This window comes from Apostichopus japonicus, chromosome 20, assembly GCF_037975245.1.
Source record: "Apostichopus japonicus isolate 1M-3 chromosome 20, ASM3797524v1, whole genome shotgun sequence".
NCBI lineage: Eukaryota > Metazoa > Echinodermata > Holothuroidea > Aspidochirotida > Stichopodidae > Apostichopus > Apostichopus japonicus.
The window spans coordinates 17,213,467-17,226,564 of record NC_092580.1 but is presented as its reverse complement, the minus strand read 5'-3'; the positions used below and the strand labels follow the sequence as shown (position 1 = coordinate 17,226,564).

The 13,098-nt window shown below is 36.7% G+C and overlaps 1 protein-coding gene across 1 annotated transcript in view; it reads left to right on the top strand.

Moving 5' to 3' along the window:
• The window catches only part of LOC139960937 (MAP kinase-activated protein kinase 2-like), a 34,296-nt gene that overhangs the window by 13,399 nt on the left and 7,799 nt on the right, over positions 1-13,098 (top strand). Inside the window, exons 3-6 of the mRNA XM_071959656.1 lie at positions 201-408; positions 1,780-1,919; positions 8,034-8,092; positions 11,977-12,180. Coding sequence (XP_071815757.1) covers positions 201-408; positions 1,780-1,919; positions 8,034-8,092; positions 11,977-12,180 — 611 coding nt within the window. The remainder of the gene's footprint in view (positions 1-200; positions 409-1,779; positions 1,920-8,033; positions 8,093-11,976; positions 12,181-13,098) is intronic.

Below are 13,098 nucleotides of genomic sequence, written 5' to 3'. Positions count from 1 at the left end.
CCTGACTCGTCATTACGGAATGTAAGTCAAGTACTTTACGATCTGAATTTCAAGTTTGAAATTTGACTCTTACGGAAAATTACATCGTATCCGTGAAATAGAATCGGAATAGTTTATGAGAGACTCTCCTCAAGTGCCATTTTCCATTTTTGAAAGAAATCGTTACTTACAGCAAAAAACATGTCACTGATCTTTCACAGGTTCGCACGTCGTAAGAGGGGTAGCAAAGGGATGGGGGAGAATCAGTCTACAATGAATCAGAATATACCAACCAATATGTCGTTTTCACCAAAGAAAACTGCCATCACAGAAGAGTACAGAATTTCAACAAATGTTCTCGGGCTTGGAATCAATGGCAAAGTGTTGGAGTGCTTTCACCTCAAGACAAAAGAGAAGTACGCATTAAAGGTGAGTATTTTGGTCATGTTTTACAAAAAATAGTTAAATATTTGGCAAAGTAGAAAGGAAGGGAACATTCAGTTTTCTTTTTTTTACTTGCTTGGAGTGTAAAGTGTTAATTTCTAACCTCAGTTTACTGCAAAGTATACAAGACTCATAGTGTGCTTGGAGTAAAGTTAATTGTCGGGAAAGGGGGGGGGGACTTGAATGCCTGCATGAATTCCAGAACTATGTAGAATTAGTTATAATTTGATCGTCAATGCAATCAGCAAGAACTGTTCTACCTGAGATTTCAGATAGTATGAAGTAAACTTTAATTTTACCCCCAAAAATGAAACAAAGATGTACATAGCTGTTGTTGTACACAGGAACCAATGAATTCCTAACAGGCCAAAATTCAGAGCACTTCTTTCAAAACTGCTACACAAAATGTGAAAACTAAATTTTCCCTGAATTTTAAATTAACAGTTCCGTACTAATATAGAGTATTTAAATACAATATGGTGCATCAAACAGCCAGAACCAAGCATTTATTTCAGTGTTCTTTGTATATAAGCACACAGTAAAATGTGTTTAACACTAGTGTAGGCAAGATAGATTACATTGTGAAGTTCGACATATATCTCGAAAGCAAGCTTTTGTGTCAGGTATTAATAATTTTGATGAGTCATGTTGTAGATCTTGTGACTGAATATCCATTTGAATCAATGATACTGACGTATATTACGCAGTGAATATTGCTTTTTGGGTGATAATCTCTCAGTCACATGCATGGAAATGATATCATCAGTATAAAATAGATCATATCTGTCAGTAATATTCCCCAGGTTGTGATTATAGTTTTGAAAATGCATTTGAAGTGTTTATTACCAGTCATTATACCACGTTTACTGTAACTGATGGTAAGATTATGAAAGTTAATCACTGGAACAATTTTATGCAGCTTTCCCATGCATTTGAAGGAATGCTAAATTCTAGGTACAGCTTTGCCCTGGATGAATATTCAGTAGATAATTATTTGCATAACATGCATTTATCCTGGTTGTACTGTGCATTGTCAGAGTTTCTAGGGGAGGGGGAGGGGGTTCCGGTGAGGGGATTTGTGTTTTCCGAGCTCACTTTGATAAGGACATATGATGCAGCGGGTTTGTTTTTATGAGGCTTGATATTGTTTTGTCTCGTCATTATTTGCAGTGATCTTTCAGTTTGTCCAAATTTCATTGTTTTAATGAGAAAATTCTCCTTTTGTAAATGGTAGTACTTTTTCTTCTTCACAATGGGTTCATATCCAAATCAAGTTCATGTAGAGTGTGAACTAATTCAAAGTATGTATCTATATATGTTAATCTTTCCTTCTGTCTGTGTTAATTTCGTATCCAGGTTCTTGTCGACAACACCAAATCGAGAAGGGAGGTCGAGATCCACCGCCGCGCCTGCGAACATGTGAACATAGTCTACATCAACGATGTCTTTGAAAATATCTACAATGGCAGGAAGAGTCTTCTCGTAGTGATGGAATGGTAAGACTTATAACCCTAGAGTTTAAAATCACCCCCCCCCACCTTCCCCCTGTCCCCCATCCTTATAGCCTTACTAATTTCTCTCAAATGTGTCTAGATAGAACTGATAACCTTTCTAACACTGGACACTTTAGGGACCGGTCACTTCTGGTCATTGAACCTCCTTATCATTCTACCAACCAAAGTGTCCAGAAGTGTCCAAAATTCAACATGGTTTTCCACACAGGTACACACATCGCTGGTGAGTATCCATACCCAGTAAGATTTGGAATTCTCAAGACAAAAAAAAAATCCGAAACCATGTCAAACATTGACTGTTGTGAATCTGTGTCAGCAGTTAGGTCCTGAGTAAAGCCCAGTTAGTTACAGGATAGTCTGATCGTTGAGGGCCACAACAGGAACCTGATTGTCTTTGAGAGGACATTAGAAATGAGGACTTGATGAATTGGAGGAGGATGATTACAGTAATCAGATGTTATGAAATTTTATGGATACTGAATTGCTGGTGGTCTTGTAATTTTCTCCATATAATAAACAACACATTTGCATGTGTTTCCATGCAGTATTTTCATCTAAGGCATAAAAGCTTTTCTTATGGACCATTCCAGTTATATATCATTTATAAGTAAAAAATGATTACTTATAATATAAGTGGAAAAAGCATAAAAGGAAATAGTTTTTATTGTATTTAAGAAGTATTTAAAAAAGAATCAAGATTATTGCTCGTACTGTTAAGTACTAATAACTCTGGTAATGGTGGTTACTTGTCTCAGTTCTTGACCCATTTTTCACTGAAATGCTTTCTAACTGGTATGCATTGCCTATTCAATGTTACTCTTTACATTTTAGGTGTGTCCTATTTGTTTTTGTGATTTACTTAGTTAATTGTAGCAGTACTAAGAAAGATTTGCTGAGTGTTTGCTGCCATTATGCTTTCGCCCTTAACTACTTTACCTGGCAATGAGAATTCATTTCCCCTTCGATGGAGATTTGTATCTCAGATCAGTCGGGTGAAGGTTATGACGTAGGAAGAAGGATGTTTATTTCATTCCGCTTGATTTATTTATCCTTCAGTACTTTCTCCCTAAAGGGTTTCTGGATGCTTGAAAAAACGTCTCCTTTTATTATCTTTTTTTTCCCGTGATTTGTGAATATAGATTATGTCAGCATAAGAACATATGATAAATGATATAGACTGGAGGAAAGGTTAATTTTGGGACTTATAGAGCTTGCTCCTTTTCAGCAGATGGTTTTTTGAAGTATTTAGTTTTGTGAACGACTCTGATGCTGTACTGTAGGTGAGGACTTCCTACTGTGTGAATAGTAAAGAGAGTTGGCATAGGATTTTCACGCTTGTCTTTGAATAAATCGCAATGTAATTTGCACTGAAACAGTTAGGCTGCAGGTGAAACTAGATTATAGATAAGGAAAAATAAAGCAAAATTGTATAGCATGGTCAAGTATATCAGTGTTTGTTGACATTGATATATTGATGACAGGAGTTTGGTCATGTGACCAGTTGTTATTCTTTTCATTGTTCCCTAACTGTTTACATTGAAATTTGTCCCAGCCTGGTGTTGCCATGCTCCACCATGTTAAGGAGCGGTCAGGTACAAGTCAATAAAGTAATTCAGAAACATTGCACTGGGGGCAATGAATTTGAGCATACATTCCAATCGTTTTACAAATGAAATTAAACATTACAATATATATGGTGTGACACAAAATTGTTTGTATTAGTGTAACCATTGAATGCAAGCAGCCAGTTAGAGTTGCCCAGCCAAATGGTTATATCATAGTGCTGTAATTTAGGGCGAGGTGTCTCTAATTTATGTGTAAATAAATACAATGGCTTGGTGAAAATTACAACTCAACTCTAATTACTGTACAGTACATGGCTTCAGCTGCTGGTTTAGTGACCATAACAAAGCCACCTGTCAGAATTTTCCATTTCATTTGCTATAGTTTAAGGCATATTTTATGACTACAATATAATATGGTGTGAAGTAGGCCTACAGTGTGTTAGGCAACATTCCACTTTGTTCAAGAATAACAGTGGAAACTCGGATTGTATGGAATCAACATTGACCTTTCTTCAGGTCCTTGTTGACTTTAGGATAGGGCAAAGGCGTGATGTATGGAAAGCGAAAAGAGCAAACTTATTTCGTTTGTCTAAACTAAAGTTGTTGCTGCTGTTTCACCATGCTGTTGCTCAAACTCACGTTGCTGTCTTAAATTCCGTTGTCTAAACTTATGTCGTTGTCTAAACTTTCGTTTTTGCCATCGGCGCTGTTCAAAATTGCTCAACCGCGTAATGTAAAAAATAGGTGTTTCGCACAAAATTCAACAAACATCACCAGCACAGGAGAATGCATGTTACGTGGGCTGCTTTCACTTCTACTGCTAGGCCTACTACAGTTACAACAACAAACTAAGTGTAGACAACAACAAACTTAGTTTAGACAACGAAATAAGTTTGCCCTTTTCGCGTTCCATAGTGATGTGTTCACAGAAATCAAGAATGTAGACTGTATTTAACACAGTGGTTTGATAAAAATGGATAGTTGGTAGCTAAAAAAAAAATAGGCGTTTCGCACAAAATTCAACAAACATCACCAGCACAGGAGAATGCATGTTACGTGGGCTGCTTTCACTTCTACTGCTAGGCCTACTACAGTTACAACAACAAACTAAGTGTAGACAACAACAAACTTAGTTTAGACAACGAAATAAGTTTACCCTTTTCGCGTTCCATAGTGATGTGTTCCCAGAAATCAAGAATGTAGACTGTATTTAACACAGTTGTTTGATAAAAATGGATAGTTGGTAGCTAAAAAAAAATAGGCGTTTCGCACAAAATTCAACACACATCACCAGCACAGGAGAATGCATGTTACGTGGGCTGCTTTCACTTCTACTGCTAGGCCTACTACAGTTACAACAACAAACTAAGTGTAGACAACAACAAACTTAGTTTAGACAACGAAATAAGTTTGCCCTTTTCGCGTTCCATAGTGATGTGTTCCCAGAAATCAAGAATGTAGACTGTATTTAACACAGTTGTTTGATAAAAATAAATAGTTGGTAACTTTAATTTGTCTTTCATGTCTTGACACTGTACTGTAACAGTGTTGTAATGTAAGAGTGTGGAACATTTCCGGGTTTAGAGATAACCTTATCTATCACATTTTGTGGTCCTCTGTTGTCTGTATAGATCTTATTTTTTACTTTGAATTTCTTTTCTGGGGCACTACCCCAGACTCCCCACCCCCCACCCCTGCCCCCCGCTCACCCATCCCAAATGGGAGTGCCATTCTCCTCATTATCATTTTGGAATCACATACACCCTGTCCATAAAAGACCACCCCCCTACCTTCAAACCTATAATCATAATATCAGAAAGTATATATAGCAGAATCATTATTGTTTAAATAGAACAGTGACACCATTATAACTGATAGACAGTTTACTAGCAATCTGATTTGTGTTCCTGATCAGTAAGTATCAGAGTGAATTTTGCAGGATCTTTATAGCAGTAATGTCATTGAAAGCAAAAGTGACCACTGAATTCCTTTCAAAATGTTACCAGTTTCTATACATTCTGTATTGAATTTAAATTAAAACAGATTTGTTTTATCTTCCCTTTCTCCCCCCCCCCTCCCTCCTCCTCACCTCAAAGACATGGTTCCCTGTGTTGTTTTCATCCAGTAAACTCAATTTTTGCAAGTGAAACAGATATCCACCGCATATAATTTTCATTCAGACTTTCTGCAAATAATCTTGTGAGTCATCCCATGTGATGTCTCACACACAGGAGAGTGCCAGCCTCACAGTCTCTTTTAAGTGTTCTCACTCCAGGGTGACAGCTCCCTCGTTGTCTTCAAAGTGGTAGACGCGGTTAATTAGAGTGGTAGCCGTTCGAATATGTGTGGTATACATGTCAATAATTGAATTCAGTTTCATGTTTCAAGTTTATTGAGAAATACTGATTAAGTTTGATGATGACTAAAACAGAGCTGGCTGGTATATTATGTTTTTTTATGTCCCCACCCCCCCCCCCCCCCCCCAAGCAAACTATTCCATGCTGGCCTTTAGTGGATCTAGGGAATATTCTCATCAAGTACAGTACTTACTCAATAATCATCTTGTGTTTTAACAGTGGTAAATTGGTATGTGACCTAAGGTCTAATTATCAACTTGGGAGTTGTTCTACATCTTATCTGATTAGTAAATAATTATTGTAGTCCAAAGTATCTTCATTTCCTGTTTAGTTTTGCCATTATTATCTTCTTCGCTTTAAAACAAAAGATACTAATTGGTTTCATTTCGGGTTTTTTTTTTCGAAAAGCTTTGGAATTAGTTTTTCCCCCGTCTGCTTCGTCAGTTGATCGGCATCAACCGATTCAACTGCACGGGCATTTTAGATAAAGAACCATGAATTTAAAGGTGTTCAAAAAAAGAGTTGAAACTTTCGAAGTATTTCTGGGAATAACAAATTAGTTTGCAGTTTTGGTACCAATTGCTAAGATATGAATTGCCTCACTGGTATAGAATATTTCCACATGTAACGTTAAACTTGAAGAGTTTGGCCTAGCAATTTACTTTCATACTTTGGTGTGTACATCCCATAGTATGTAGCTGATGGAATACTACTCACGATCAGTCTCCCAGCTGACATTGTGTACGAGTTAGTCAGTGTTATGCTACTACAGTAGGCATCTCTTTGACAGGATTTGAAGTCATTCAGAGAAACAAATAATATTGAGAGGCCTGCCTAGTACCGATTATTGGCTGAATGAACCACTGAAATTACTTTGAAGGAACTCTCTCTATCGCTCCATCTCTTGCTTTGGTCATAACACTAAGTTACGCTAGTAACTAACTTGGGTTATGTATATTGAGGTGGGTTCATTTTAGCTAGACTACGTATGCATTCATATATCCAGTCATCTTCTGAATACACTGAAGTGAATCTGGTACAGAATAGACACATCCTAGGTCCTTTTCCTGGGGGGGGGGGGGGGGTGGGTTAACATCATGTGTAGATCTGTAAATGTTGACTTGGGGTTTTACTGTATGAGACATATATCCATCAGTTTTCTCCGAAGTCATCTAGAGTGTTTCTTCTGAAACCGGATGAAGAATCCTGTTGTCTTCATTTAAGATTGAAATGTGATATCTAATAAAGTACTTGGAATACGGATTCCCAGTCATCTGTCAGGAATTAATCATGCTAACATCAATCACTATATATGGGTGTGTGCGGGATCTGCAGTGACTTCACACATTACTGTCGTTTCAGTCTGAAACCGTTACTCAGAATAATCTTTAAATGGAAACCGAACACAGTTGCGATAATTACTGTAGCTAGTATGAATCAATTTCAAGGAAATAAGGGTGATTGCCATGTCACATTGTCTCTGGTCATTAGGGGATAATGCTGTGCAGTATCACAACATGAATTTCAATAACAATGAGATTTTAGTGTGAAAAGAGATGTACGGTTCTCTCTCTCTCTTCTTGCTTGGTAGATCCTAATGTATAGGATTGTTAAATCTGGCCAATCACTAGTGCGTTAAGGTCTCTTTGGTGGCAATCATGCCTGTTTCTGGGCTGTTCCTCTGTAACAATATCATTTCCCTATATTTCAGGTTTATTTATTAAGTCCAACAACCTTGATCCTGTCTTCAACACTGAGTAAAGTGTTTGCAACAATTGTTGATTTCAGGTATCCCAATACCTTAACTAGAAGAAGTACAGTAGGAGGACCTGATGTTGTATAACATTCATGAGGTCAGCTTGTGGGGATGGAGGGGGGGGGAACAGTGGTATTTATCATGACTTTAACAATCATATTGATCTCAGCCCTAGGGTGAAATTGAGGGTTTGGATTCCAGCCCCTGAATATCTTGTAATTCTTTCTATAGATGGAGTTACCCTCCCCACCCCTCCCCCTTAGGTAATTATATTCTATAAATTGTTTCCTCTCCAAAGATTCCTTGAATTTGTTTTGTATAAATACAGTTTTGATGTTGATTGAACTTACTTAAATTTAAAATTTGTTTTTTAGTTCCTCTTTCAATAACTGCTATTATTTCATTTTTATACCTACAGCATGGAAGGAGGCGAACTATTTAGCAGAATACAAAAGAAAACGGCTTTTACAGAAAGAGGTAAACTTTGACATAATATTGTTTCACAAACAGTTTTGTTTACAGAAAGAGGTCAACTTTGACATATTTTTGTTTTGCAAACAGTTTTGTTTACAGTTTGCTTGGAGTACCGGTACAACATCCTGTTTACTTTCGATATTCTTGGTATGCCCAGGTTTGGAGACAATAGTTTGCACTATAAGTTTCATTCTTTTCCTATACCGTTGACACTGTGTGTAAGTTTATTCAGAAACACTAATACCATAAAATATGAGGGTGTTCTGCCTGTACCTGATAGATGAAATGAATAAAATTAGCAAAACAAGAGTTGACCTTTGGTCATATGACACAGACATCAGTCGACACATGCTGTACTGTACATGTATTGATTAAATAATTTGATTAGAAAACTGAGATTGATAAATTTTTAATGCCGTGGAATATAATCTTGAAAGCAATTGAAAAGTTCTGATAAATTTGTTATGCCATGGAATAATCGTGAAAATAATTGCAACTGACACGTTTGTGTACATACAGTATAACAGTATTTAGTGCAATAGTGATATGCTACTTTTAGCACCGTAGTTGTGTCTCGTCATACCCTATGAATATCTGTCACCTCTGGTTGTAGTGACATTAATAAAGTCTGCCTCGTCCCATCGCAGTAAAGTACGGACCCAACCAGCAGACCGATGCCTCAATGTTATGACAATGAATGAATGAATGAATGAGTGAATATCATTGGAGTGGAATTCAAATTATTTTTGGAAGCTGTGAGAGATATTTCATCACTCCTCCTTCTCCCTCCCCCTTTTAATTCTGTATGTGGCCACCAGTTAAATAGAAGGTACACTGTACAGGAATGTCTGGCTGGATAACTTCCTCGGCTCTGTGGGATGTACACTAGACGCATTGCTGCTTCAGTGTACGGTACCTTTTACAGCAGCAGGTTGAATCTTCGGCATAATTAATGAGCTCTTGGCAATCAAATCACTTCAACAGTCCAAGCTAGTCTGTTGGTATATAGTCTGATCATATCATAAGAGATGAACTAACTAACCCGTTGTAATACCTGTTGCTGTGCTATAAATGATTTAAGAAAGTTAACACTAGAGCCTAAACATTTCAAAACTTTCAGAGATAATAGTCAATAACATTTCATATTATAGAATTGTTGTGGAAATAGTTATAAACTGCCATTAGTTACTGAGACTTGCATACTGCTAATATTCAGTGATAAAACTTGCAATTCATTTACATTTTTTACTCTCCCCGATGCCCATCCCCCCCGCCCCCCGGTGAATAGTGTTTCCAGTTTGTGGTACCTTCCAGTTGTCTGAAAAGGATGAACGAAATAAGAATTTAGTAGAACTGCCAATTTCGTTAGATTGGTGTTCTCGGTCTAGTTTGATCTTCTTTGGACATGCACAGATTTGTTTCTAGACACCTCTCAAGGTACGTGAGTGAATGTGGTGAGAGATGGGATATGAAGGAAGGAACTACTTAAAAACATTTGGCATTTACTCGGATTGAGAAATCCTGGCAAAGCATGATTGATATAAAGGGACTGGAACCGACTTAATACCCAAATCAGAAAAAATACTGGTATTACCAGGCACTTGTTATGGAATGTTAGGTTTTGTCACGCTTGGTGTTAATAACATGTACCACGTACAGTATCATTGGTTGTGGTTTCTGAAATCCTGCTTTCTGATGATGTGATCCATATTGCACTGAAAATGCCAGTAGTTAGTCATCTGTGACAAAAATAGGTAAAGTAAGTACAGAAGTTACGTCACTTTGTACTGTATCAAAACATCTGCAGAAGTCATCATGGAACTTAAGAACTACAAGAGCTGGTCGTCATGGTAGTTATTATTGACTAACATCCTGATTGCAACCATGTTGTATTCGCATTAGTATGTATTAAGAGTATCATTCCCTTGTTAGTTTGGGATTTGCAATGCTCTAGAAAAATAAATGTTAACCAAAAAACAATTCCTACTTCTTGGAAAGAAGTGTAATTTGTTTCTTTCATGGCACTAGTATTCATAATGGGATGATTAATGTTATATAATTTAAAAATAGCAACTATTGTGTACATGCGTCTAAATCTAGTATTAGATGCCAGACCAGACGATGATTTCTTTGTTTAATTTCAAACTGACAGCGCTACTCGTTTGGTTGAGTGGGTGGCGTAGGAAGGGGTGATTTCTTTGGGATTAGATACTTGTAATTTTTGTCACATCAGTGCAAGACTATGGGTTTAAAATATCAGGACAAGTGAAACAGACCATAAATTTTGGTTACTGGATGTAATTCTAGGCAACTGGTACTGGCAAGTACAGTAACCTATATATGCTTTCAAGTTGGTGTGTGTCTGTGTGATATATGCTAGCATGTACACACAATTTGTCAAGAGGGGAGGGGGTTGATGGGGATTGTTAGCTACAATATTAGTAAATTGTGGAAGTAAAATACACATATAACAGAATGCAATTAACATTTCTATTTATTTCAAAATTTTGGCAATCGATCCTTGTCCTGCAAACAATGTTGAAATGAGGAAGATTTAATCAAAATTGATTTATAACTCCCTCCTTACCATTGATTTGAAGAAAGAAGAAGAAGAAGCTATGAGTTTGATCAGTTCCAAGTTTATATAGTTATTCTTTATTGGTTTTGTTAAAATATCTCCCTCTCAAAATCTCATTGTGTTATCAAGGAAAGGTAGTTCTTGTATGTTTGTGTCAGTCGTGGTCACCACCATCATGATCAGGTGGAGCTGTTGTGGTATTTTACTCAAGCCTTCAAGAGCTGGATCTCTGATTCCCAATGACAATAATACAGTACATTAATAACTGCAATTACTATCAGTGTTGATAATAACATGCAGTCCCTGTTGACTTGTTACTTCACTAACAGACAATGAAATGTAATGAATTTCGGTGATAAACAGTCTGTAGGTATATATGACATTGGTATGTCAAATTGCAAGTACACAAACTTGTGGAATGCGATGTCGTCATAGCAGTGTAACATCAAATCACTCATGTTCAAGTGGAAACTAAAATTGCTTAACATGTATACATACATCTTATGTATGTCTCTTGAATATGACAGTCCTGGCAGTTGGGACTATATTTAGCTTAATTTCAATAAATAACTACTGAATTAATAAATAGAATATGTACTTCATTATTTATCAACCATGTGAGTGGTGGGAAGCATTTATGGTTTTTAATTTTGTTAAGTGCTGTTTTGAAAGTCTGTTAATGGCCCTTTGTACTATCAATTGAAAAGTGGAGTGTCATGGCGATTACAGTGGTTATGAAAAAACACTACAGTTTTTACATTAAATACACAGATATCATTTGTTCATATCCTGAAAGGTTCATAATTAACAAACTGAATTAACCTTTGGTGCAATATTCAGCTGCCTGGGTTGTTATGGAGACCTATTTGGTATAATGTTGTAAAAACTTAGCAAACAACATTCAGTTGGCAGCAAGTGCTATTCTTGGTCTATCACATATAGTACAGCCTTAATTATAGTTAAATTGTCCCCAAAGAAATTCAGATAATTTCTTTGGAAGCAAGTCACTTTTGAGTATCGTAATTGAAAATAAGGTAGCAATTTTCATTGTCCGTTGTACGTTTCACTTCCTGTGTATTATATCAAGGAGAGAAAGCCATCTTGAAAACTTTGAGAAAAGTTTAGAAGACAGTGATGTTTATTATTCTCAGTTATTTCTTTTCTCTTCTTTAAAGAAGGGGGTTGTTGGAGGGAAGGGTGGGGGGTTGGGGAGGTATGGCAGTATCAATTAATTGAGTATTTTGTGAACAAGCTGAAAGGATATTTGTAACATTGTGTCATTTTTTTTTACTCTTTCTTTGTCTTTCAGAGGCTGCAGAAGTTGTTCACAGTATAGGTCAAGCTCTTTTACATCTCCATTGTATGAATATAGCACACAGAGACCTTAAACCAGAGAATCTCCTCTACAAAGACAACGGCTCAAACTCAGTCCTCAAGCTCACAGATTTTGGTTTCGCCAAAGAGACAACAACAAACAGTCTTAACACTCCGTGTTATACACCCTACTATGTTGGTGAGTTACTACATTCAGCTAATCATAACTCCCACTCTACCCTTCTTAACCCCCCCCCCCGCTTCTCCCGAAACCCACCTTTTCAATGTTTTTTTTTTTAACTGTTCCCACCTGCCAACTATATAACACTTTCTGGAATAGTGGGATCTTCTTAGATTGAAGAGAAACCATAAACTTAATCAAGGTTGAGTTATATTTACCATGTACTAAACTCGTCCGTGTTTATCTCTTATGAAACTTAGTCTATCACATGATTATGTAAGATGTAACAATGTGGAGCTCCTAAACTTCTATATATGGCAAATATTACATGTTGAGATTTGGTCATATTTTAGCTCTGATTCATGTTTCTGCATGAAGGCTGAACGACCTTTTTTGTTGTTTTTCAGTACTTGTCAGTTAATTATAGGTAACCATTACCAGACAGCTCTGTGTCATTTGATGTCTAATAGAACCGCCATTTCAAAGGTTCCTCTCAAATCAGTGATCCTGTGGGTAGCTCTGCTAGCAATCCATGTAATTATATAACACACTGGGCTTTATTTCCACTTTTGTGTTTACATTTAGCAGTTGCGTATCTATAGCAACCTTGTCCTTCCTGTCTTGTAGTCGGAAAGAATGAGATCATTATTTGAATTACATCAACTCAAGAATTGTTGCAGACCTGTACAATCTGTGTTCTCCTTGAGATTTGATCCTCCATATAATGCCATTCCTTATAAATTCCCTTACAGTAGTAAGATATAGGAATAAATAGGTAGTAGCAGATGTTTTAAATTCTGTAATAATAATTCTAATCTAGAGGAGCAAGGTACATTGACTACAAAACAGTAGTGGGTCTGGAATGCTGTGAAGTAATATTATGAAGCAGACTTGTAATACCAGTTTATGTAATTCCCATTGGTATGATTTACAGTA